Raw genomic sequence first — 25,449 nt, forward strand, 5'->3', positions numbered from 1 at the left:
TGAAGGGACGAGGGATATACACCTAACTTTCAAAGGTTGGTGGCGCATTGGTGATTTAAGGCAGTGATGACCTCTTACCACGGGCTGCTACATATGCCATATACTTAAAAAAGCTTCTCTACTCATTCGTGGTGATGATTTTAGGACACCTGATAGAAATTATCGAATTATACCATATGAATGTTTGTATCGTGCAAACGAATGGACCCTTTAGAGTTTAAATCTCTAAATATTAGCTTAGGAGATACTTACGTTATGAAACAAATCTATGTTCCATATCAGTTTTCTAGACTCGATAGTTTTAACTGAATTGATAGACAGTTAGGGCAAACGATTTTATAAGAAAAGATATATTATAGATATATTAGGAGAACCATCTAGAATTGAAAGTCAACTTTTTTTTTCTATTAAAATGATGAATCATATTACTACGAATTAATCTCGTATATGTAATCTTGGTGCTCAAGACTCCGTACGGGATGTTTTTAATAGAGTTGGTATACTTACAGTTGCTCCACAGTAATTTACAATAATATTAAGTATATTTACAACAATGTAGATATTTTAATCTTTTTTTATGGACACGCGGAAGAAAGTTAGTTTACCTTAATAACACCTAGTTTCCGACTTCGAGAAGTTAAAACATCCTTTCTGGGGCGCGGTATTCGTGTCTATCAGAAAATTCTACAGTTATTTTTAACTTGACAATAATATTTAGATTTAGATTTTGTAATTTCAAGGTTATTTTTGGAATAACAGAGACGTTAATAATAACCTAATCATTATTTTTAAAATTATTATGAAATCATTATATTACCAACGATATGCATTATCAATAGTACGGGATAGAGAATCGCGCCCTAAGGGACGCCTATGTACAAAGTTATCAGTGGCGCTGTTATCGTGTTATCACTGAATTTTTATCGCCCACCTTTACACTGAATTTCGAAACGTTGATAAGATTTCACGACTACACGACGGTTTTAAATAAAATCATTACTGTGGTCTGAAGTAGACGCTCTTGCAGTAGAAGGGCGTGGTGGGTTTTGATCCTGCTTTCTGTGGTTTTAGTGGAATTGTCTGTGCGAAATGGGTTTTAAATTAATACTAGCAGCTGCCCTCCTCGTCGGTTGTGCGACAGCACAGAATTGTAAGTACTTCATTGTTATGTAATCACGAGGATATGATAAAATTACAATTGGAATTTGATTCCTTTAAAATAATTTAACTAACTTGCAAAAATCTGTTTACGATAAGTACTAACTGTTCGTCCCGACTTTGTACGAGTAATATTTATACTAACCCGTCCTCAACCTTGAAGTTCAAATTTCCTTATAATCTTAGCGAGCGTCCTACACAAGTACCTATGCTATATATCAAGTCAATCGAACATAATATCAGAGATCTCGTGATAAGTCAGTGGTATTGTTTATACATTTATAATAATATATAATGATTATTACATGTCAATCTGGAGTTCTAGAATGTCTATTATATAACATCAATCAAATAACACTCGATATCTTATGTTCTGTATTTAATGGAGTATTTCTTTTGTTTTCGTTTTACCGTAAAAACAACTCAACGAATATACATATAAGTTGCGCGTTTCGGAGAAGATTTGAGGATATAATCTACATATGTGTACATATTTGTTTGTGCGTCAATCACGTGTCAAACACTGAACATATCGGAATAAGACTATGACCGATCGACGTGGAAACGTCCGGTGTATCTTTCTTTTTTCAGAATTAAAGTTTCCTTAATGCCCAACGAATTGGATGAGAAACAGCTGGCGTTCCTTTATAATTAAGTGCCTTCCTCAATTCGGCCGCTTTCAATCTAGACTGTTGACGTGACAATCGTGTTCCTGTAACCATTGAAGCCAATGTGCTTTTAAATTTACATATATTGATATGATATCAACCGTTCCGTGCTAAGTTCAGGCGGCAGGTTAGATCGCGTTTGATTCGAAGATAATATTATTTAAATAACCTTGGAAATCTACATATTTCCCAGGGCAAAGATAAGCTTTAGCCATATTGAATTCTTAAGCGGATACATCGTGGTGTTTATTAGTTGTGAGGTTAAGATTAGGCATATTTAAGTCTACACAAAATTAGGTAGACAATTAAAGCGAGATGACAACTATTTAAATTTAACTGTATTCAAATTAATTTGCATTTCATAACAAAGAAACCAGTTTGACTTTATCAACCGTAAGTATCGAGTTTAATGTTGAGTTGACTCGACCGAAATGTCCAACCGATGATAGCTTTACATTTGAAGCTGGATTCACAATTGTTTTCCAATTTAAGGTTAATCATGTTAATTTCGTACTCTTCGACAATGGCGCATTTAGTACTTTAAACAAGTTCACACATGACAGTATTCCGTATCCAGTAAATAAACAACTCCAGTAGCGACAGGTCCGTTAAAAATAATCATATTCGAAGATTGTTTCACATCCACACAGTTAATACTGCGTGAAAGTAACCTCTAATAGCAACAGGTCCTGGATACATGGACATTCTGAGCGTATGTGAATAGTTGTAGAATAGTGCCTGTTTTTGTAAAGTAGCAATTAGAAATTTCCAGTTTATTTATATACACGATACTCTGAACGAAACTTAAACCTTTATTTTGTTAGTAAATATAATAAGACATTATTATTATTATATATGTTCTAAAACATAATAAAAAACACACATATTATTATTATTTTGAAATACGCTTAATTATTAATTATTATTAATTATTAAGGAAAAAGAATCCAAAAAATTAAAATACGATAAATGGGAACTAAATATAAAATAGGGTCGGGACATAAATACTCTTTAAACTACAGATCGGGACGGAGTATTTATTAAAACCGACTGAAACGTCGAGAATGTCCAGACGTGATGTACTAAATAATTTATATAGACTTGGAATGTTATGGTGATCCAAAATCGTAACCGTAATCATCGGATATCCGAAAATAGAATCTTTCCGAAATTGTAACTGATTTCGTTATATATATCTATCATTATATTATAATCTTTTATATTATATTATAGCTAATTGTTTATTTATTAATACCAAATAATAACCTACGTATTAAGTCAATAAACCGTGTAATAATTTGTATTTCCGATAGCCAAACAATCTAACATTCATTAGTGAAACTTTCCGAAACAATCGGATAATTAAACCAAAATAATTTTGTATCCGTGACCGTATCTGAAAACGTTATGAATATTATTAATATATCCGTATTCATAACATCAGATACAGAGATTGAATTAATAATATTCTAATCATTACTTTAAATAGAATGAAATTATTTTCAAGTCGTTAGTATGATAATAGTATATTTTGGTAGTTTGAATTAGTAGTTTTTTTTTGGTGTTAACATTATTAAAGATGCGTGTTTTAAAAGTTTAAAGTGAAACCGAGTTTTCTAAGAGCCGTCTTCCATCCCAATCCGACCTTCTTCATATAAAAGGGTGCCGAATACATGTCCAGCTCTGGGCGCCTAGATGGTTGAGGACGGTTCTAGGTCGTTATATGAGTTAACTCCAAGTTAATGGCTCGGTCACAGCATTGTAGGAAATATTGACTATTTATTACATCGCCAAAGCGCCATCAACATCGGGAACTAAGATGTTATGTCCCTTACGCCTGTAACCACGCTGGCTCGTCTGAAATCAAATCAAAATATACTTTATTCAAGTAGACTTTTACGAGCACTTTTGAATCGTCATTTAACAAACTGTTTAAAGTAAAACTACCACCGGTTCGGAATGTAGATTCTACCGAGAAGAATCGGCAAGAAACTCAGTAGTTTTCTTTTTACCATCTAAAAATACAGTCATGTTAGTTAAATACAATTATATATGTAGGTTATGCCTCCTGCCTGGAAGTCAACAAGCATTAACTCCACGCTTTTTTATCATCTATATAATCTTGTATCGAATAATATGCCTTCTTTACCAATGTATTTTATACAAATGACTTGAATCTATGAAACGGCAAAGTTAAAAAAATAGGAACACTTTAAAAATGCCGTCGTCCTGGCCGATTTCGTCTACGGCGGTCTCAAGACCAGCAAACTACGCAGGACATAATATAGTGTACAAGTGTGAGCAAACACAAGTGCGCTTTTCATTCCGTCACTCTCGTGAGACGGCAAATCCGACAACAGCGGTAAAGACTTCCGACGCAGGACCGACGGCTTTACGTCCGCACCGAAGCACGGGCGTATACACACTTGCAATTCCGAGACTCCGGGCTGTTACTGAGAGTTTTACGATGGAAAAACTTAATCGGCCAGATCTAGGGTTTGAATCATGGACGGGATCTGCGGCCTGTAGCCACTAGACGAATGAGGCTTTCACATTAACGGTAGAACCCATGTTATAATATTTGTGTTTATAATCATTATTCTCAATTTTTTTGCTATGCGTTGGGTCACATATATTTAAACAAAGACTTAAACACATAGTATAACACAAAGTCGCTTCCCGCTGTCTGTCCCAGTGTATGCTGAGAACTTTAAAACTACGCAACGGAATTTGACGCGGTTCTTTTTAATAGATAGAGTGTTTCAAGAGGAAGGTTTATATATGTAATACAGGCAAAATATAGTAAAGAAACACTGATAATTTTACATGTTTCTAATGTGTTGTCGTAAATAAACTATGTGTTGGCTGAACCCTACGAGATAGATCAGAATAATGTACATACAACAGTATTGTAAACCTTTAAAAGGTCTACAAAAAGTCCGCGATGGTATATGTCTATCTCTTGGGGATAACCCACAATAACCATTTTTTATCGTTTACTTTTTACGAGAAATAATGGCTTATTTTCGAAGCGATTAAGTACATTAAATACATTGTGAATTTAATATAGATCAATATGGCCCTTTACATCATGCAATTTAACATTTATAAATATTTTCTAAGATATTATAAATTTTAAATGGGACATAGCGGTTTCAGCATTGCGCTCGTGCGAAGCCGCGAAGGATCGCTATTATATTTTAAAGCACTAATACAAAAGTCTTAACTATAAAAAAATAAGAATTAAAAATAGTTACTGTACAAAGCATGGACGCGTGCAATGGCGGCAAGCAATGCTAGCACCATTTTCCAGTTAAATCACAATTCCCACCTGTAGTGCGATTCTGCTTAAACCACGTTAGGATTTTAAACAGTTTTCATTTCTGAACCCATTTCGATACGACCTTGAATTGAAAAATATTTGGTATTCCGTAACTATATGTCATATCGTGTGAAGCGAAAACTGTGAAGCGAGATGATAGTGCAGCTACTTTTATTGCCGGTTTTTAAAAAAACATTTTCGATTAGAAATTTCCAAAGAACTGAGGATTTAAAAAATCAATGACGTCATAATTCATGCAAAATATGCTATAAATAATTTATTTTATAGTTTAAAATCAGATACATCTCTGGGCAAAAAAAAAATGAACCAGCCATCCTGTCAGTGGAGACAATAAGGCGAGTTGTTATACTTTTAGTGAAGGTTTTTGTACTAATACTTTGAGCTTCAAGTGTTATAACTGCAGAATTAATTATGTTTAATAAGTTTTATTACAAACTATGTCACGGACACGAAATATTTATTACATATAAAGCATCTTATCGGGTCTGACGTCACGCCGGCAACGCCTCGATACTCGAACATATTAGTCAATGGGATATATACAATATTAAAATAATTTATTACGAGCTATGCGCAAATAAATTAAACAAAAATGTGTGCAGTTAAAGAAAATTTATATATACTCGATAAAAACCCGGGTAAAATAAATGAAACTAAACAAATACGGCTTATCATTTATAAATTATTTACCGTGGATAAGTTTCCATTGAGTTATCGTACCCCTGCAAGAAATTGTTACTTGGAACACATTTACTGAACGCACCCGTAAACGTCAAACATGGCCGCCCGTTGAACTGTCATGTCATTGAATTTTATGGATATTTTGCGGATTTAATATGTTGTCGACAAAAAAAATATTATTTTTTAACGATCCATAATTGTGGATATATTTCGATCGGGACTACAGTAGACTTGGACGAAATTATTAATATAGATATTTTTATGTATGTAAATGGTCACCACCAAAGACAATAGCGCTGTAAGAAACCACTTCTTTAACCATTCCTTACATCGCCAATGCACCTTGTGAACTAATATGTTATGTCCCTCATGCCTGTAGTTACACTGGGTATCTCATCGTTCAAACCGGAACGTAAAATAATAACGTCAAGACGTGGACGAGGACGGCCATGTTTGACGTTTACGGATGCGTTCAGAAAGCTGTGTAAAGGACGATTATTATTAGTTTTCACCGCTTTAAATGCAAAATATAGATGTTCGATAATCAAAAAGTCGTATAAAGATGAACCGTATTTGTTTAATTTTATTTATTTCACCCAAGCGAAGCCGTTTTCATTTAGTATATAATATTTTACGAACAAACATGCGACTTCGGTTTGTTTAGTGCCGCAATGAGTCACTGGCTCGCCTTAGCGCTTATCGCATATAATTCATGCGAGTCACATGACTGTTTGACGATTAACTTTACGCATATCACGATAAATATAAAATCTTGTATCAATGTAAAAACTTTATGGCATCAATAGCTCAATGGGGTAACGGCCGTCTAACGATGTAAAACCTCGCAAGTTTGATCCTGTTATTAACGTTCCTATTCCCTACACGAGCTAACTAGTAAATAGTTTAAATAATTTTTAAAATTATTAAAATATAGGTCGTGGAAAACCAATAATTTTAATTAAAAGTCACTGATATGATTGTCGAGCCGAGATGGCCCAGTGGTTAGAACGCGTGCATCTTAACCGATGATTTCGGGTTCAAACCCAGGCAGGCACCACTGGATTTTCATGTGCTTAATTTGTGTTTATAATTCATCTCGTGCTCGGCGGTGAAGGAAAACATCGTGAGGAAACCAGCATGTGTCTAATTTCAACGAAATTCTGCCACATATTGTATTTGTTGTGTATTCAACCAACCCGCATTGGATCAGCGTGGTGGAATATGCTCCAAACCTTCTCCTCAAAGGGAGAGGAGGCCTTTAGCCCAGCAGTGGGAAAATTTACAGGTTGCTACTGCTAAAAAAAAATGCTAATGATATGATTGTAGTAGTAACGGGTAAACGGTGACGTCATTTGTTGATGTCGTCACGTGGACAGAGTCGTGTTGGAGAGCATGGGGACTGTATAACGACACTTGTGTTTAAGTAACCGATCAGCCCACACCTCCAAGGCGTAACTGTCGATTAAATTATTTGTAATTAATTTGTAAATTCGTAGTAATAAATCCTTGCTAATTCCTACGAGTTAAATTTGATACTTTTTAAAAAATATATACCTTGTTATGTTTGTTCTACAAAACGTATTATTTGTACAATTTATTATTCTGTAACCGACTTCTGATCTCTCGGTAGCGTACAAGCACTCAACGCGGCGGGCAAGATCGAACTACTTGTAATTTTTATTGAATAAAAAAACATATATGATGATCTAAGGATTTTGAAACAATGGAATATTCCAGTAAAATTGTAATTTCTGACTAAAGAATGTGATCATATTATCATAGGGTGTAACAGATCGAACACAGAAAAGGACAATCGTAACGCTCAGCCATCATATATTTAAAAATAAAAACTAACATACGCTAACTTATGTTTCGCTAGTCAATACTAAAAGTGTAATTAAATTTAATTGTCCGTTTGTAAAATGTTTAAATGATACACAAACAAATAAAATTCCACTTTTAAATTTTTGACCGTTTGACTCAGACTGACGGTCTCAGCTTGGTAATCTCTGAAAGCTGAGGCGAATTTGATATTTTATCTAGTAACTATAGCTACTTTCATTTTGAAACAACAAAAAAAATTATCTTGGAACTCATCGGCCCCGATTGCCGGTATATCCACAAAATGCCAGCGAAACGGGATTGCTTGCGCATAAAACCGTGACGCTCCGACGGTAGACCCGTCAATGTGGGCCTCCAATGTAACCCTCGTGCGACGCTTCTGATTTGGGGAGGTGCACATGGCGGCAACGCCCTTGGGCTAGAGGAGTTCATAGTAACTAATCCTTCTGGACTAATTCCCTTTTTTTCTCTTTTAGATCGCATCTGCATACCGACCACCAGCACTCAAATATGCCAAAACTTAGACAACATTGGCAGTCAAGTGATTTGCGAAAGAGTAGAAACGAAGTAAGTCATTTTTCTTTTCATTAATCTTATTGAGCTTAGGGCTAAAAGGTAATATCGTTAGGAAACCAGGGAGCTAATACTATTAACAAAATGTCATTATATAATTAAAACGTAATCATTGCCCTTTAGCCGTTTTCATGGAATCGGGAACGTACCGTAAACGTTATAATTTAGTAGAATTGGCGCCTTGTATAGAACAAAAGAAATTCTGCGGTGAAAATGGAACAGCGTTATAGAATAAGGTCTAAGACTTATCCTTATGGGGAGAGAATGTGAAGACCAAAACCGAAATATGATTCATTCCTTGAATTTGAACCAGAACCAGTTTCGAAAGTGATCTTGGTATTTCACAACCTTCAAACATCAGCTAATTTGGATTCTGATTGTTTGTTGAGAATTCGAGAGAAATGATACCTGCCATATGGTACCACCAACCAGCAATAAATTAGCGTGGTGAAAGACCAACAGTGGGACATTTGCAAGCTGTTAAAACACTCAGAAGTCGATTTATTTTTATTTACAAATACTTTTTGTCTCCAGGGTAGACTGCGCCATAAAAATAGCACGAGGAGCAGCTGATATTGGAATTTTCTCTGAGGAGGAAATAGTGCTGCTCGGCCATCAACAGCCTAGTGAACACCGGGTGGTGGCTTCCATCAGAGATGTCTCTAGACCAGGTGAATTCTTATTACAAGATTATGGTTTAGGAGAAAATATAATTACCAACGAGAACAAGTGTTGTATATTTTTGACATTTATAAAGGGGGGTTAAAGGTAAGCTATCGTGTATTTAGGAGTACAACCGTAGTGGTTGTACACATGGTTGTAAACATGGTGGTTGTAAACATCAGCCGCTAGATCTCTAAACTATTCCTCATGGTAGGTCATCGGGTTGGAAATGATGTCATTCCTGTTTAAACTAGAGATTCCTAAGCGCCATCATCATTTTGAAACTATATTCCTAACACAAAATTATGACAAACATGGACTTAAGGAATATACAATAAATTGTCGCTGAGACACTTTTTTTTTAATTTGTGTGTTTTCGCTTCAGAGCCCTTCGCCTTTGAAGCGGTAGCGGTGGTACCTTTCAACCACACTGGTGGTCTTGAAGGACTCCGTGGCGGTAAATACTGCCACCCTGGCTTCGATCAAAACGAACAACGCTGGTCGCCACGTGTCTTAAAGGCTTTTGAATTGGCGGTAAGTTAAGATGATCCTAAAATAATTCATCCGCCCCTACTTTTATTACCAGCATAAGGAAAGCAGTTTTAACTTTAGTCATTTATGGTATTGTTGGGTTTTCAGCAAGTTCAAAGGTCAGATATTTCCCTTCAGTTTGTCAACTGTCACACCTTAGTATTTTTTTAGGAATAAGATGATGAGCCAGGGTAATGCTTATGTTTATGTTCATGGGCCATTTATTGTCCATAATTCAATTTATTTTCGGTGGCGGTAAAATAATCCGCATTGGAATAGCATGATCGTATTGGCTCTAAAGCTTCTCCTAAGGAGGGCAGGTTCTTTTGTTACTTACATACGACATAAAGCATTAATCATGATATTTTTGCACAGGTCGCACGCACTGACCGATGCCCAGATAGTAGCACGGATAGAAAGACAGCGGAAGAGCTGGAAGTGGATACATTGAGCAAATTCTTTACCAGTGCCTGTCGCCCTGGACCCTGGAGCGCAAACACCACAGTTGATAATGACCTCAGTATGTATTTTATAATGTAATTTATGTGTCTTTTTATGTGATTGTTATGGCGGTGGTCACCACCGCCCATAGATATTGGCGCTGTGAGAAATTTTAGCTATTCCTTACATCGCCAATGCGCTAACAACTTTGGTAATTAAGATCTTATGTCCTTTGTGCCTTTACACTGACTCACTCACTCTTTAAACCGGAACACAATCTTATCTGCTGTCTTTTGATGGCGGTAGAATATCTGGTGAGTGGGTGACACCTACAGACGGGCTTGTACAAAGGCAGACCACCAAGCAAATCTCCTATTTATTATCAGCACTGTTTAAAAATTATATGAAATCCATAGGAAATCGCTATCCAAGTCTCTGCTCGCTCTGCGGTGAGAACGCCAACTGCTCCAGATACACCCTGGACATGGGAGTCACGGTGGCTGGTATCCAGAACACCAACAGGCACATCCAAGCGCTGGAGTGTCTCCGCAGCAACAACAACGGCACCGTCGCCTACGTCGCTTGGCAACACGTCCGAGAATTCTTTACTGTAAGGTTTTAATAAAAATCAAGTTTTTTAATTATCAAGAGACTTAGATACTTAATATAAATTAATTCATTAACTCTAATACTCAATGAAAATTCCGCAACGACTGGTCCTACTTATATATAAAGATATTGTAAATATTTTTTTATAAACATTGAAATTCACCAGATTCGCAATCCCCAAGACGCGACGTCGTTTGCTTTGATCTGCGAGGACGGTTCTCTGAGAGTCCTCACTACAGAAGTCTTGACTTCCGCTACAGCGCCTTGTTCTTTCGTCAAGCAACCCTGGAGTACCATAGTAGCTTCCAGGTGAGTTATTCAATTTTCTATAAAGATCGCTGATTTCGCCAGTCGTATAAACAAGCTTGTCTGGTGGCACTACCCAGTATTGTGGTGTCCTTGTTAGAAGGGTGAGTGAGCCACTGTTACAGCCCCAAGCGACATTAGATAATATAAATAATAGTAACATCCTATGAATTTCCCACTGCTGGGCTGAGGCCCTTTTTCGTTTTGAGGAGAATTTTAGGATCATAATGTAACACGCTGCTCCAATGCGGGTTGGTGGATTCACATGCGGCAGAATTTTGTTGTAATTAGTCACATGCAGGTTTCCTTCAATTGTTTTTCTTCACCGCCGAGCACGAGTTGAATTATAAACACAAATTAAGTACATGGAAATGAATTGGTGCTTGCCGTGGTTTGAACCCATCTTGAATGAAGGTTACTTAGGACTTACTCATTCATTCGTCTTTCAGTTCAACCGCAGCAGCAGTCCAAGCCAGTATGCGGGAATGGTGGCCGAACGGTGCGAACCCTGGAGGCAACTCTTGGCAGTCGGTTCTGTTCAACGCCGTCATCGGTGGTGTAAATGCGCGCCTTACATTTGAAGATGGAATTCCCACAACCCAGAACTACACATCAAACGGTGAGCTTGAAGTCTCTAAAGTGAGCAACTGTGAATTTATTTTCTACTAGTCAATAGGGTATCGTACACCTGATACACTAACATTATGATCAAAACGCGGGCTGCAACGGGTACTTTATAACGATACTAGATTAAATCAGACAAATTGCACAGCAAAGTTTTTTCTAGGATAAAAGTAACTCATGTGCTATTTCAGACTACAATCTATCTCTACGCCAAATTTCTTGCAAATCCGTTCAGCCGTTCCGGCGTTATTGAGTAACAAACATCCATCCATCCAACTTTCGTATTTATAATACTTAATATTTATCTTAACACTTCGAAATTTCAGTTCGCAACTTCACAACAATCACCGGTTCTTCCTCGTGCATCCCGGCCCGTCGCTGGTGTACCATATCCGCTCAGGAGCACAACAAGTGCACTTGGATCCGTAGCGCCGCATACACGCTGGGCATCGAACCCGCTATATCCTGCCAACAGAGGAGCAACATCTTCGAATGTCTGACCGATATCAGAGATAACACCGCCGATTTCACCGTCACTCCCTCTAATTATGGCTATTTGTCCAGACAGTAAGTGAAGGTCTTATTATTTTTATTGAATCTTCTTAATTCGGGATCTCTACTATATAAATATTTGTCGAGTAAACCAGTGAGTAAGTAGTATACTAATCGTCCGAAAAGAGTAACAACAGAGTTTCTTGCCGGTTCGTCTCGGTCGAATCTACGCACCAAACATGTGCTAGCTTTAAATTTAATTTATCCATCTTAAATGACGATTCAGAAGAGCCTACTTGAATAAAGTATATTTTGATTTTGAGTAAGAAGTCGTGAAGTTAATCAAAGATTAAAGGTTCAAGGCCAGGCAAACACCTCTGAATTTAAATGTGAGGAAACCTGTCGGAGTAAAATATGCCACAAATATGATCGCCAATTCCTCTCCCCTAAAAAGGAGAGAAGACTTTAACCTTCTAACATAACCAAAGTTGACACATCATAAACTAACAATCCGAATCCCTGTCCGCAGACACTACAGGCTCTCGTCAGTAAAGTTGGTGCAGAACTCCCGCAGCAACCCGCTGGCATTCACTCGCGTCGCCGCCTTGCTCCGCGAAAGCAGCACGCAGTCCATCACACGGTTCGAAAACTTAAGAGGGAAGAAGGCTTGCTTCCCTGAGTTTGGAGGAATTTGTAAGTACTCATGTACTTTCTAAGTTTTCTGATAGTTTAGGATTTTTTTATTTAACTTGTCAAACCACTTGAAATTTCGTGTTTATACGATGTATGTATGTCATTGTTTCGATCAAAATAATTAATATTATTATGGATATTAAGAGTACCACATTTGTTAAAAAACATCCAAAAGGTAGTCTTGTGCTCCGAGATTGTAAATAGCTTTAATCCCCTTTTTTAAATACGTGAATACATATTCTGAACCTGCCGAATTACCCCAAAGTTATATATGGGATCTAAAAACATGCAATTTGAACAGTAGAAATATCAGCTAGCTATCCAACATTCCGAATCGCGTATATTTCAGATTTGACAAAACAAGCGAAAGTTCCAATAGAACCAATAAATTTAAATCTATACTAATGCCTAAAAAACCATTATTACCGGTTACACTAAGACTTCTATCGTCCAACGTGAATTTACAATACTACCTTTCCATTTTTTAATTATCAGTTCAGCATTTTATGATATATTACTTTATTCAAATTATTAGAACTCGGAAGTTAGAATTGTGTGCATAGGTAACTGGTGTTATGAGTCGGTTTTCGATTTAAACGGCCTCGATCTGCAAGTGCGGTCCACGGCGCACTAACTCGGCAAGTGTTCCGCAGCGTACGTGGCGTTCGTGCGTGCGGCCCACGAGCGCGGCGTCATCAGCGGCTCCGAGTGCGACTACGGCCGCGCCGTCGGCGAGTTCCTCGACAGCGCCTGCGCGCCCGGCGCACTCGACAACTCGCACGCCCTCACCGAGTCCGTGAGTACTCGCTATACCGGGAACGTTCTGGTGAGGCCGCTCCTTCCACGGGCGACGGCCCCGTCCAAGATGTCATGTCTCGTGTGATATCGACTGACTCGCCTTTCACGGCAGAAGCAAAACTTTGCTGTTCGACGGTAGACTTGGCTTTCCATTGGCAATGTATTTTATATTAAGGAGAGGGAGTCTGTTTTTCCGAGAACGAATTCCATAGCAGTAATATAAACATTTAAGTTAATATATTTTTAACAAATTTTTAGATTTACTGACACAGTAATTATATTTCCCTAAAATAAAAATTCAGTCGACTACACCACTAAATTTAGTCCCAAATTTGTGTTGTTAGACGATGCGGTAAGTGCTCGGTAAAGGTACCGAGCACGGAGTTTACATGTAGGTCTTTTGTGATTCAATCCCTTGATTGACCTGTTAACACTACCAATAACTGTCCGTACCTTTTCTAAGTGTCCGTGACTTCAAATAGTTGGAATATTCCTTTTTTTATTTTACCGGATCACACTAAGCTATTCAGAGACTCGCTCAACACACAAATCCTCGACAGTAGTCCAATCATTTGGGTTTGATTATATGTTCACATGAAACATATATATTCTCGTTTTTCAGAACTACAACGCCACTAATTTGTGCAGCTTATGCAAATCATCAGTATCTGTAGCCGGCGGTAACGATTGTAAGTCCATTTCATTATTAAATTTCACTACAGACAAACAGACGGACAACTGGACCAACATATGGTACCCACCACTCATAATCATTGGGACTGTTAATATTAATCGCTCCTACATTTCCAATGCGCCACCAACCTCGACCACCAACGTGAGTGTGCACAAACGTGATTGAGTGAACCAGTGACACAAGTGAGGACGTGCCTCTTCTAGATCTTCCTCCCATCGGAAGATCAGGGCTTGCTGGGCTAGAGAGAGTAAAAGATGTTATGTCCCTTGTGCCTGTAGTAACTCACTTCAAACCGGACCACAGCAATATGAAGTGCAGTGCGTGGCGGTAGAATATCTGATGACTGGATCTACCCAGACAGAGCACACAGTCCACAATACAGAATAAATAATAGTGTTAGATATAATCTTAATATGACTTTTGTTATGTTTGCAGTCACGTGCGCCTACGATGAAACAAACATGTTCTACGGAAATAATGGCTCGATACTTTGTCTGGCTGATCCGAACTCAGACATCGCTTTTGTGGAGCTGCAGAATATCGAGTGTAAGTTTATTTATTAACTAGATACGAACCCGGCTTCACAAGGGTAGAGTAAGGGTATAAGTCAATTGGTTTATGCGGAACCAGTAAATCTTCCAGTCGGCGTGATATTTTCCGACATCTTCGACAATCACCGACATATTCCAACCATTTTACACAAAACTTTAACAAATTATGCACGAAAACCTTCTCCATGGAAAAATGAAGTTTACGATTTGCTAAATTTATTTTTATATAATTCAACGACAAATATAAATATTATTTACAATACCGACTTCTAATGAATTCTAAATCTTGATCTCGCAGACTTTTAAAGCACTTTTGAATCGCCACTTAACAAAATATATTAAGTGAATCTACCACCGGTTCCGAATGCAGATTCTACCGAGAAGAACTGGCAAGGAACTCAGTAGTTACTCTTTTTCAACTTTTAAACAGACCTAGTCACCAAAGACAATACCGCATTCTGTTAAAAATGTTCTTGTTCAACATTTGAGAGTCATGTTAGTTAAATACAATTATATATCTATGTTATATATCCTGCCTGGAAGTCAAAAAGTATTGCTCCACGCTATTTTATCATCTATATAATCTTTTAGTGAATATTTTTTTTACAAATGATTTGAATTTATGGAATGGCAAAGTTAAAAATGTCTGCGGAATTTTATTTGAGGACTTAGGGTTAAGGTACAAGTTTGTTTTATCAGTTTTTTCTTTATATTAGCTATCCTATATACCTATATATTTATATAATAATCTTTTGTCGTCTGACCCAAAGACGATGTTCTTAGACCTCGTATGAGAAAACTGGCCAATTCTATACTGCCAAGAGCCAAAGACCTTCTGCTGGCTTCTTCTACAGAGACAGAAGTATAATTTATAGATTTAGATAAATTACAAAATATTAATAGCGATATTGAATTAAAATCGTTGAAAAACATTTTTATAATATATTATTGGTATAGAAATAAACTAAAATCAAATTTAAAAAAGTTTTTTTTCGCTTCACTGTGCGACGCATCCTATGCGGAGATCCTCAGGTACCCTTAGATGGGCTGTCAGCATCCGGCCTATTTTATGACCCCCGCTGAACCCCCCCTAATTACGTTGTCGAGTTCATTTAGACCGCTCATTATATTTCGATAAAATTGACTAATAAAAACTCGAGTGCTTTGTTTTGTCTCTTTTTATTATTATTGACATTCTATTTTTAAAATTACATTCAAGCATGTGTTATACACGTAATATGTGTGTGCTTTTGTATTTTGTGTGTGTAACCTACCTATCAGAAAGAGAGCTTCAATATTTTTATTAATAATTTTGCTTCTCGTTCAGCTCACCTGCGCACAGCTGGCTTGCAACAAACGGACGTACGAATGCTCTGCCGTAACAACACACTTGCGGCGACCACTGGAGTGACCGTCGACCAGAACTGTCTCCTTGCGTACGTTGTCGACTCCGAGGTGCTGGCTAGACGGTTAGTAGAAGTCTTTACTTTATAGTACTTGGTGGTAGGGCTTTGTGCAAGCCCGTGCAGGCTACAGGCACTAGGGACGTAACATCTTAGTTCCCAAGAATGGTTAATATTACTTAACGCGTCATTGTCTATGGACGGTGGTGACCACTTACCATCAATTGGCCTATACGCTCATCTGCCAAACTGAAAAATAAAAAGGAAACATGGATACAGCCTAAATAAAAGAGGCGTACGATTTTTGACCTTATCGCTACATAGGGATCTCTTTCAGAAAACCAACTGTGTGGGTTAGATAGCTCATAGAATATGAGGTGGGTGGAGCTGTTTTAATAAATAAAGTATTTATCAGCTTTATTTATTGAAACAGGTATATTGTAGGCGTGTGTCCGATATATCGAAACTAATTATTAACTCGAGAGCCTGTAAATTTCCCACTGCTGGGTTAAAGGCCTCCTCTCCCTTTGAGGAGAAGGTTTGGAGCATATTCCACCACGCTCCTCCAATGCGGGTTAGCGGAATACACATGCGGCAGAATTTCGTTGAAATTAGACACATGCAGGTTTCCTCACGATGTTTTCCTTCACCGCCGAGCACGAGATGAATTATAAACACAGATTAAGCACATGAAAATTCAGTGGTGCCTGCCTGGGTTTGAACCCGAAATCATCGGTTAAGATGCACGCGTTCTAGCCACTGGGCCATCTCGGCTCTGAGATATCGCCTTCAGATATCGCCCATGACTAGTATATCGAGCAAGATCATAAACGCAACTAAATTTACTAGTGTTAGTTATATAATTAAATTGGGAGTCAAGTTTCAAGGTCACATTTAAGCATATTTTGTTAGAAGACAGAAAGAAGATACGACGTAGAGTGAAACAGAAAGAGATGAATATATATTTAAGATGTTTCGCTTCTATCGCGTGTACGGTGTTGCATGTGCAATTATTTAAATAATACATTTGTTTTTTTTTTTTATTACAGAAACGACCCTCTCTTGAACAGCCTCAACACGATGCTGGACAGTCTTGACATGTACTTTGGATACAGTGCGGCTAATGGCGCTCAACTAATCAACCTGGAAATGTACTCTCCGTTTGATGGGATCAATGACCTGCTCTTCAAAGACACCGCCATCGGCCTATCGGAGCCGTCCAGCGAATCAACAAGCGAACCAATAAGGAACTATAATGAACTATTCCAACATCTGGAGTCTTGTACAGGATCAGCTGCACCTCTACCAGGGCTTGCGACGAGGAGCTTCGTCTCATTCATCACCCTGATCGTTACCTCCCTTATTGTACGTTTCGTTATGAATTAAGCGCTTTCAAACTGCTTGGTGCCTTGAAAAATTAAAAATACAGATAATATACGTTTTAAAACATATGTCATTTTTTAGATTAAAAAAAAATCATTTCAGTTGATGATATTATTCACTTATCTGTATTTACATGACATTTTGTTTTTTTCAAACAAGGCATATAAGCAACTTTTTTTTATTAGCTAGATTATATACTTTTTTGTAAGTAAGTTTAGTATATGTATTTTATATAACTGTATTATGTAATGTTGAAAGAGTGAAGCAAAATATGTTAGAGTAGATTATTGACAATCAAGGACTTAAGGTGCGTTACCCTTGCCTTATCAAAACGGAAAGAATTAAACCAAAAAAAATTTGCTGTCTACAATATTTATTTTTTACTATTTTATTACTTATGTTTTTAGAGTAGTCATGAAATTTATTACATACATATATTTTAATTAAATAATAAAATTGAAAATATTTTTCCGAAGTGTAGTAAGCAGTGGCTGTTTGGTGCAACACCTTTGCCTTTTCCAATTAGAAATAATTAAATTATGATAATATTTTTCTACATTTATTCATCAGAAATGTAAATGCTTTTTATATTTAAAATATTTACTAAAATTGACATTTGTGGGTGTGGCTGTATGTAATTCCAAATAAAATTAAAAACCGAAATTATGTTCACAACTGCCAAGTGATTTTGAATCGTCAAGCGTTACCACCGAACCGTAAAGTCCAGCACGCACAGACATGACAATGCTATTGAAAATAAAAATAAATTAAACTTTAAACAATCCTTATTATATTTAATTACAATAAAAATTTTTAGCAAATAATAAATTGTTATAATTTTTATTTATGGCATCGAAAATCGAAAAAGCTACGGTACAACAATTTAGACATCCGCATTCGACGGCGGTCGATCGCAGACTGGCGTTTTCAAAGCTACGCGTCTACTAAATTAGTATTCTACAAAATCCATTGTAAAAAGTATATTTATATTGGATATAATTTCGGTTCATACAAGGGCACGCATTGCATGTGTTAGAGTTTGAAATAAAATACGTTTTTTTTTTAAATCAATTGTTTTATTTATTTACAATCTCATAATTCATAATAATACTTAATTCCAATCGAATAAGCTGATTCGATATATAGAAAATTGTACACATATTCTATACGATTTGTTAATAGCTCAAAACAAACAGTTCTTGATTTATATAACTTTACTTCCCCTTAACTTATATCCACTTTAATTTTACATCCAAAGTATCGATAAAAACTTTGCCGATACACAAAACTTCATTTATTTAATCAAGAATTAATATCATAGTTTGTTTTTATAATTCATCTCGTGCTCGGCTGTGAAGGAAAACAGCGTGAGGAAACCTGCATAATTTCAACGAAATTCTGCCACATGTGTATTCCACCAATCCGCATTGGAGCAGCGTGGTGGAATATCCTAATATACTTCTCCTCAAAGGGAGAAGAGGCCTTGGCCCAGCAGTGGAAAACTTACAGGCTGTTTATGTTATGTTATGAATATCATAGATTAATCAAGCTCTCGACCAATGACACGCGTCAATTCAACGTCAAAGTTGATTTTATTGTCTTCACTAATCCTTGAATAGAATAAGTTATAAATTGTTTTATTTAATTTTAAATACCACTACTACTACGCAGTAGGACTTTGCCCGAATTCGGATAAATATAAAAATAAAACAGATTTGATAATTTAAACTAATCGCTGCGGTATGCGTAAGAGAAAGGCAATCCAGACAAGACTGGTGACGTAACGCGTTACGTAACGAAGCAGTTTACCCTCCTATAAAGAAGTTATCACTTTTTTAAATTAATTCCAAGTATTACCAAAGATTATACTCCCGTACTTAGAAAGTACGTCATGTATCTATTCCTCTCTTACAACAGATATTTGGTGTGAAAGAGCGAGTCAAACATATGTTAGATATACAGTTTAGATTTAAGGAGAATTTTTCTCTACATAGTATGAAACAAAGTCGCTTCCCGCCATCTTTACGCTTAGATCTTTTAAACTTGGTAGTAGGGCTTCAGATATTCTACCGCCAAATAACAGTACACTGTAATGTTGTGTTCCGGTTAGAAGGGTGAGTGAGCCAGTGTAATCACAGGCACAAGGGACATAACATCTTAGTTCTCAAGACAAGGATGTATAGTGAATGACATTTGCCTACTAAACGTCAATGATGAAACATGTCTATCTTGTTTATACTTTTTATTAAATTACCTTAAAATACTGTGATGTAAACTAATGTTGGTATAATTTAATTTGCTTATACTAATAATAATTAAAAGTACTATTTATATATCTAATCATTTTTTAGTACTCGTGTAAGTAAATTAATTTCTTACTTAAAGTAAAATTTGTCACATTACTCGTAAACAGAATTAAACACAAGATTATTTTAAAAAATTCCAGTCTTTTGATACTCAATTGTTTTAAAAAATGTTTCAAAGAAGTCGACAAATTTCGTGTTGTCAACAATGAAACCTTCTGATGGATTTCAAACGGTTGCCAACACCAAAATATCTAACAAATACACTGGAAACCCACCAAGAGTCAACGATTTGCTATGACTTCTCAACCCAACCAAACCTGCCTCTCCCGAGGACTAGCATGAGAACGTCATCGGTCGCCGGTTCTATGTTCGGCGATACACGATTTCCCCGTGACCGCTGTTTAGGAGTTGTCGCTAGAATTATAAATATATTTATTTACAACTATCAGTGGTCAGGTGTTGGACATAAAAAGAGTAAAACTTCACCTCGTTACTAAAACTATCTCCTCACCAAGTTTCATCAAAATCGGTCCAGCGGTTTAAACGTGATGTAGCGGAAACGAGAATGTTAAGAGGAATGTATAATGTTACGCGAATGGATAGAGCAAGGAATGAGTACATAAGAGGAAGTTTGAAATTGGCAACGGTAGCCGAGAAGTTATGTGAAAGGTGGTTGTCGTGGTGTGGGCATGTTATGCGGAGGAATGAGGAACATATTGTGAGGAAGGTCTTGAGCATGAACGTGGATGGATATGATGGTACGACCAATGAAAAGATGGATGGATTGTGTGAAAGATGATGTGGCTTAAAGAACTTAAAATTACTTCTGAGATGACGCCAGATAGGGAAGTGTGGAAGAAGAAGACATGCTGCGCCGATCACAAGTAAATTGGAATAAGGGCAGGAGGATGATGAATATTGGTAGAGATTGCGTCTATAGCGGCCGATCTCAAGATTGACCAGCCAACTACGCAGGACATATGTGCAGATGTGTGTGTGTGCAAACACAGCTCTCTCTATTCCAACACTCACATAATCCGATGGAAAGGTAAATGTAATTACATATATACTGCACACACCCACACATGATCCGATGTTGGTGTCGAATGGAAAGAATAGCCAAGGAATGGCTGATATTATATATAGGATAGGAGAAGGATAATATTTCGTTACACTAGCTAACTTCACGTTACCGCGACCCACACGAGAAGTGAAGCATGTCATACGTCAAAATCATACCACGGACAATTATCAACGTTTCAATATATTCATTAGATGCACACACACGCGGACACGCGCACAGTCAAAGAAATACTTAAATATGGAAGGAAATTTGTAAAGGGTCTTAAAGTTGACAACTTACCGCCAGATCGGCGCTGCGATCGCTATGTGTCCGAGCGAGACGATCTCGACCGACGTAAGAGTGAGCAGGACGACAATAGGATGTGAAAAACAGCTAAAGTCGCGTATATAACGGTTTGGTATTTATTTAACCATAAGGTAAACTCTGTTCTACAATCCTGAAAGAAAATGTCTTAGATATGGTAATTTTTTCCAGTAGATATTTTATAATTTTAGTCTACTTGGTTGTGGGGTTTTATAAAATCGATATACTTTATAAAATGATTATTTGGACAAAAACTAAGCTCGTATAGATAAACAAAACCGTTTTGTTCTAATTACGGCTGAATAAATATTATCTGTATTTATTCAGCTGTCGGTTCATTTAAAAAATTCAATTTTCTCTATCGTGTTAGTTGGGCGTCCTGCTCTATGAGTGCCATTTTATATATTTTAATAAACATTAAAAGTTACGAATATTACATATCAGTAAAAAGTTATAAAATTGTCTATGTCTAAAACTCATTGTCTTTGATTAATAGATATACTTGAGTATCTATAATATTTGTCAGTAAATCCACTTTAATTTTACTTCCAAAAGTTCCGATTTCAGTTTCGTCGACGTTCGAAACGCAATTTTTTCGCAAATCCATAGTGAATATCACAGATTAATCAAGCTCTCGACCAATGGTATCGCGTCAATTTGGTGGCAAATGTTGTTTATTTGACTTTTGTCCTCTTGTGACATAGACTATAGATGTAGTCTTTGATGGATTTTTGTCAAAATGTAACGAAAATGTCAGTTCTAGAGCAAAGGAACGTTAGAATTCCTGAACAGATAACCGACTCTCGTAAAGCTCACGAGTCTATTATTTGTATATGTAGATTTATAAAGATGTTTGTTTGTGTATTTAATTGCAAAAAATAGTGTGTGATTGAATTTTCTATATCCCTGATTTTAGATATTAGTCTTCTATGTATGTATCTTTATATTGTATGGCCGTTTCTAAAATAATGCCGTAACATATATATACACATACAATAAATAATCAACTAAATGTAGCTGAGGATTATATATAACTTACAATTTTGTAGATGTTATCTGTGGTACAGTTGCCTGAATGAATGACGTCACAGCATGACCAGGGTATCGTGACGGGAGTTCTGGAGACGAAAGAAAATAATTAGATGTTAGTTAATATCTTCGTATTCATAATCCGTCCCATGAACTGAAGGAAACCATCGTGAGGAAACCTTTTGTCGATTTAAATTATATCGCGTATTCACCAAGTTGCTAAAGCTTGGTGGAAGCCCAGTCATAATAAATTTACTAACTGTAACTTTTTTTTAACATGAACAAATATAATCAAATTTGTACTTTTTCTGCTGTCTCTACATTTAGTCATCTAACGCACACAAAGACATCTCGTAATCACGACCGTCACGCACACTAATGCACCCCTATAATCTAACAAACGGCGCTCTATCCTGAATGAGAATGTTAGCGTTAACGACAATCTGTAATAAATATAACTGTAGCCTATTTAAATAGCAGGTAGAGTTAAAATATAAACCATTTTAAACTTGAATTGGCTTGAAATTATTCGTCTGGGTCTTAGGTAGACTGTGGTGATCATTATGAATTCGTGTTAAAATTGCCGTTCAATAGTTTGGTCACACAGGTAAAAGAAACAAACTGTAACTCCCACTGCTAGGCTAAAGCTCCCTTTGAGGACCTCTGGAACTTATTCCACCACGATACTCCAATGAGGGATAATAAATACACATGTGGCAGAATTTCATTGAAATTAGACTTTAGAATTTCCTCGCGATGTTTTCCTTCAACAAGCACCAGATGCAAAACGCAAATTAAGCACATGAAAATTAAGTAGTGCTTGGATAGGTCTAAACGTAATCATCAGTTAAGATGCACGCGTTCTGACCACTGAGCCATCTCGTTTCTTGGTCAAAGAAAAAAAATATGCTTTATTCAAGTAAGCTTTTAAGAGCACTTCTGAATCGCCATTTTTAACAGAACTATAAGTACTCAACCGGTTCGGGATGTAGATTCTACCTAGAAGAACCGACATCAAACTCAGTAGTTACTCTTTTCCAACATTTAAAAACCAAAGCTATGTTAGTTAAATACGATATATGTATATAATATATCCTGCATGGAAGTCAACAAGTGTTAGCTCCACACTTTTTATCTTGTATTGAATATATTTTTTTATTAATGTATTTTTTCCAAATGATTTAAATCTATGAATAGACAAAATTAAAGTTATAATACAAGTTTCATATAAGCTTACGTGTTATTCTGATCGCAGCAGCGAAACTGGACGCGCAGCGCGTGGTTGATAAAGCCATCTTGTTCCTGGAGACCTTTCTGTGAATATAATCACAATGAACTTGATGAACATGAGCCGAGATGGCCCAGTGGTTAGAACGCGTGCATCTTAACCGATGATTTCGGGTTCAAACCCAGGCAGGCACCACTGAAATTTCATGTGCTTAATTTGTGTTTATAATTCATCTCGTGCTCGGCGGTGAAGGAAAACATCGTGAGGAAACCTGCATGTGTCTAATTTCAACGAAATTCAGCCACATGTGTATTCCGCCAACCCGCATTGGAGCAGCGTGGTGGAATATGCTCCAAACCTTCTCCTCAAAGGGAGAGGAGGCCTTTATCCCAGCAGTGGGACATTTACGGGCTGCTTATGTATGTATGTATGTATGAACTTGATAAAAAAAATTGTAATAAATATCCACGTGACAACGTGTAGAGGATCGAAAGGGCGTAAACTTTTCTAAAGACTTACAGAATAAGTATCTAATTGTCTATAGCTTAGGGTCATATTTGTCCAATCAAAACATTTCTTTAAAATATTGACGGACGGAAAATTCGATCGTGCACAAAACCCAGGACCGGACCGTAAGTGTCAGCTCTGGGCTAACACTACTTAGGGGCCCACCTGAGACATATCTGAACGTAGACTTGAATTCAATTAATTGAATGGGTTTGATTAATTGCAGGACTCGCAGCGCTGCAAGCCATACGATCTGTTTAATTTAATAAAGCTATGGATTCTTTCGCATTATCGTCTATTTTTGACTTTGACTTGACTTAGCTGGGGGCCCCTTGAATACACGGGGCCCTGGGTTGAAGCCCAAAAAAACATATGGTATATCCGGCCCTGAAAAAACCCCAGCGAAAATAAAATGTTTTTTTTAAATAAAACTAAAACTAACCCCCCTGCCTTAATATCCGCATAATGAAGTACACACCTCAGTTATATTCGACGAGAAGTAGTACAGAAGGGCGCACTCCAGAAGCATCATAAGTATCACCAGAGTCCCGTACTGTAATATGAAAATGATTCAAGATTGTGATGAAAGAGCGCATTGAGTATCACCACCATCTTCATCATCGGTAAGTATTCAATTTAAAATATTTATAATGACGTTTTTTTTTTTTTTTTTAATTGATTTCATCCGCAGGCTGACAGTTTCCCGTGCCTTTTTCACTTTTTATTTTTAATTTGGTATGGCGGCTTACAATTTTTCTTATTCACTAAACATCAGCTGATCTTCGTTGGCGTTGAAGCTCGTCGTCCTTTTTGAAGATGTGGCCTAGACTGGCTGAACTTTTAACTTTTTTTTTTAATGTTACATTATTTTAAATATACATATATATTATTAGACATAGGTGATATTATATATATTCTGTACTTTGATTTTTTTCTCATTGTTTCGTACTCTTGTACGGTTGACGTCATCGTAGGTATAAAAAACATGACGCGCACTGATTTCGTACTATATAATAATAATGGGGTATCTAGCTTCTCTAAATCTGTGGTCGAAACAATTAATAAATCCTTACCATAAACAGCAAGAACTGAGATCCAGTAACTGCCCCATAAAGACCCATGGCTGATATGAAGAAAATGAAACCACTAATCAGAGCTCCAGATATTCCAACTTGAACTGATGCATCCATCACGAGCAGCTTGACGAACAAAAAAAAGATTAATCGATTACGTCAAGGCTGTACAGTGTTGATTCGCCGTTCGGACGTCTTCGACTGAGGTTGTGTTGAATATTGCGATAAAAATTTACGATTTGATGAATTAAAACGACACCTGGCTTGTAAACCGGTTTTCGTTATCTCTGACGCGTAACATCTGGACTTTTTGCTTTGTATATGGACACTTGTTTTGTTTAAGGATTGGTTTTTGTTGTTTTGAATAGGTCTTTTTAGACCTTATTTATTGTTTCAGATATTTATATATATATTTTATTGTTTGGTTGTCTTTTTTTTTTTTTTTTTGTATTGTTTGTTCTCGGCG

At 36.7% G+C, this 25,449-nt stretch overlaps 1 protein-coding gene across 1 annotated transcript; it reads left to right on the forward strand.

Moving 5' to 3' along the window:
• The first annotated feature begins 969 nt into the window (after positions 1 to 969).
• LOC125074584 (transferrin-like) lies at positions 970 to 18,504 on the forward strand. Its single transcript, XM_047685934.1, has 15 exons — positions 970 to 1,150; positions 8,169 to 8,259; positions 8,800 to 8,936; positions 9,314 to 9,462; positions 9,835 to 9,979; positions 10,317 to 10,510; positions 10,676 to 10,818; positions 11,265 to 11,434; positions 11,766 to 12,006; positions 12,461 to 12,624; positions 13,278 to 13,420; positions 14,045 to 14,111; positions 14,552 to 14,662; positions 15,995 to 16,136; positions 17,120 to 18,504. The coding sequence occupies exons 1-15, from the start codon at positions 1,090 to 1,092 to the stop codon at positions 17,454 to 17,456; spliced, it is 2,295 nt and encodes a 764-aa protein (XP_047541890.1). The 5' UTR covers positions 970 to 1,089; the 3' UTR covers positions 17,457 to 18,504.
• Positions 18,505 to 25,449: the final 6,945 nt, after the last annotated feature.

Source organism: Vanessa atalanta, chromosome 28, assembly GCF_905147765.1.
Source record: "Vanessa atalanta chromosome 28, ilVanAtal1.2, whole genome shotgun sequence".
NCBI lineage: Eukaryota > Metazoa > Arthropoda > Insecta > Lepidoptera > Nymphalidae > Vanessa > Vanessa atalanta.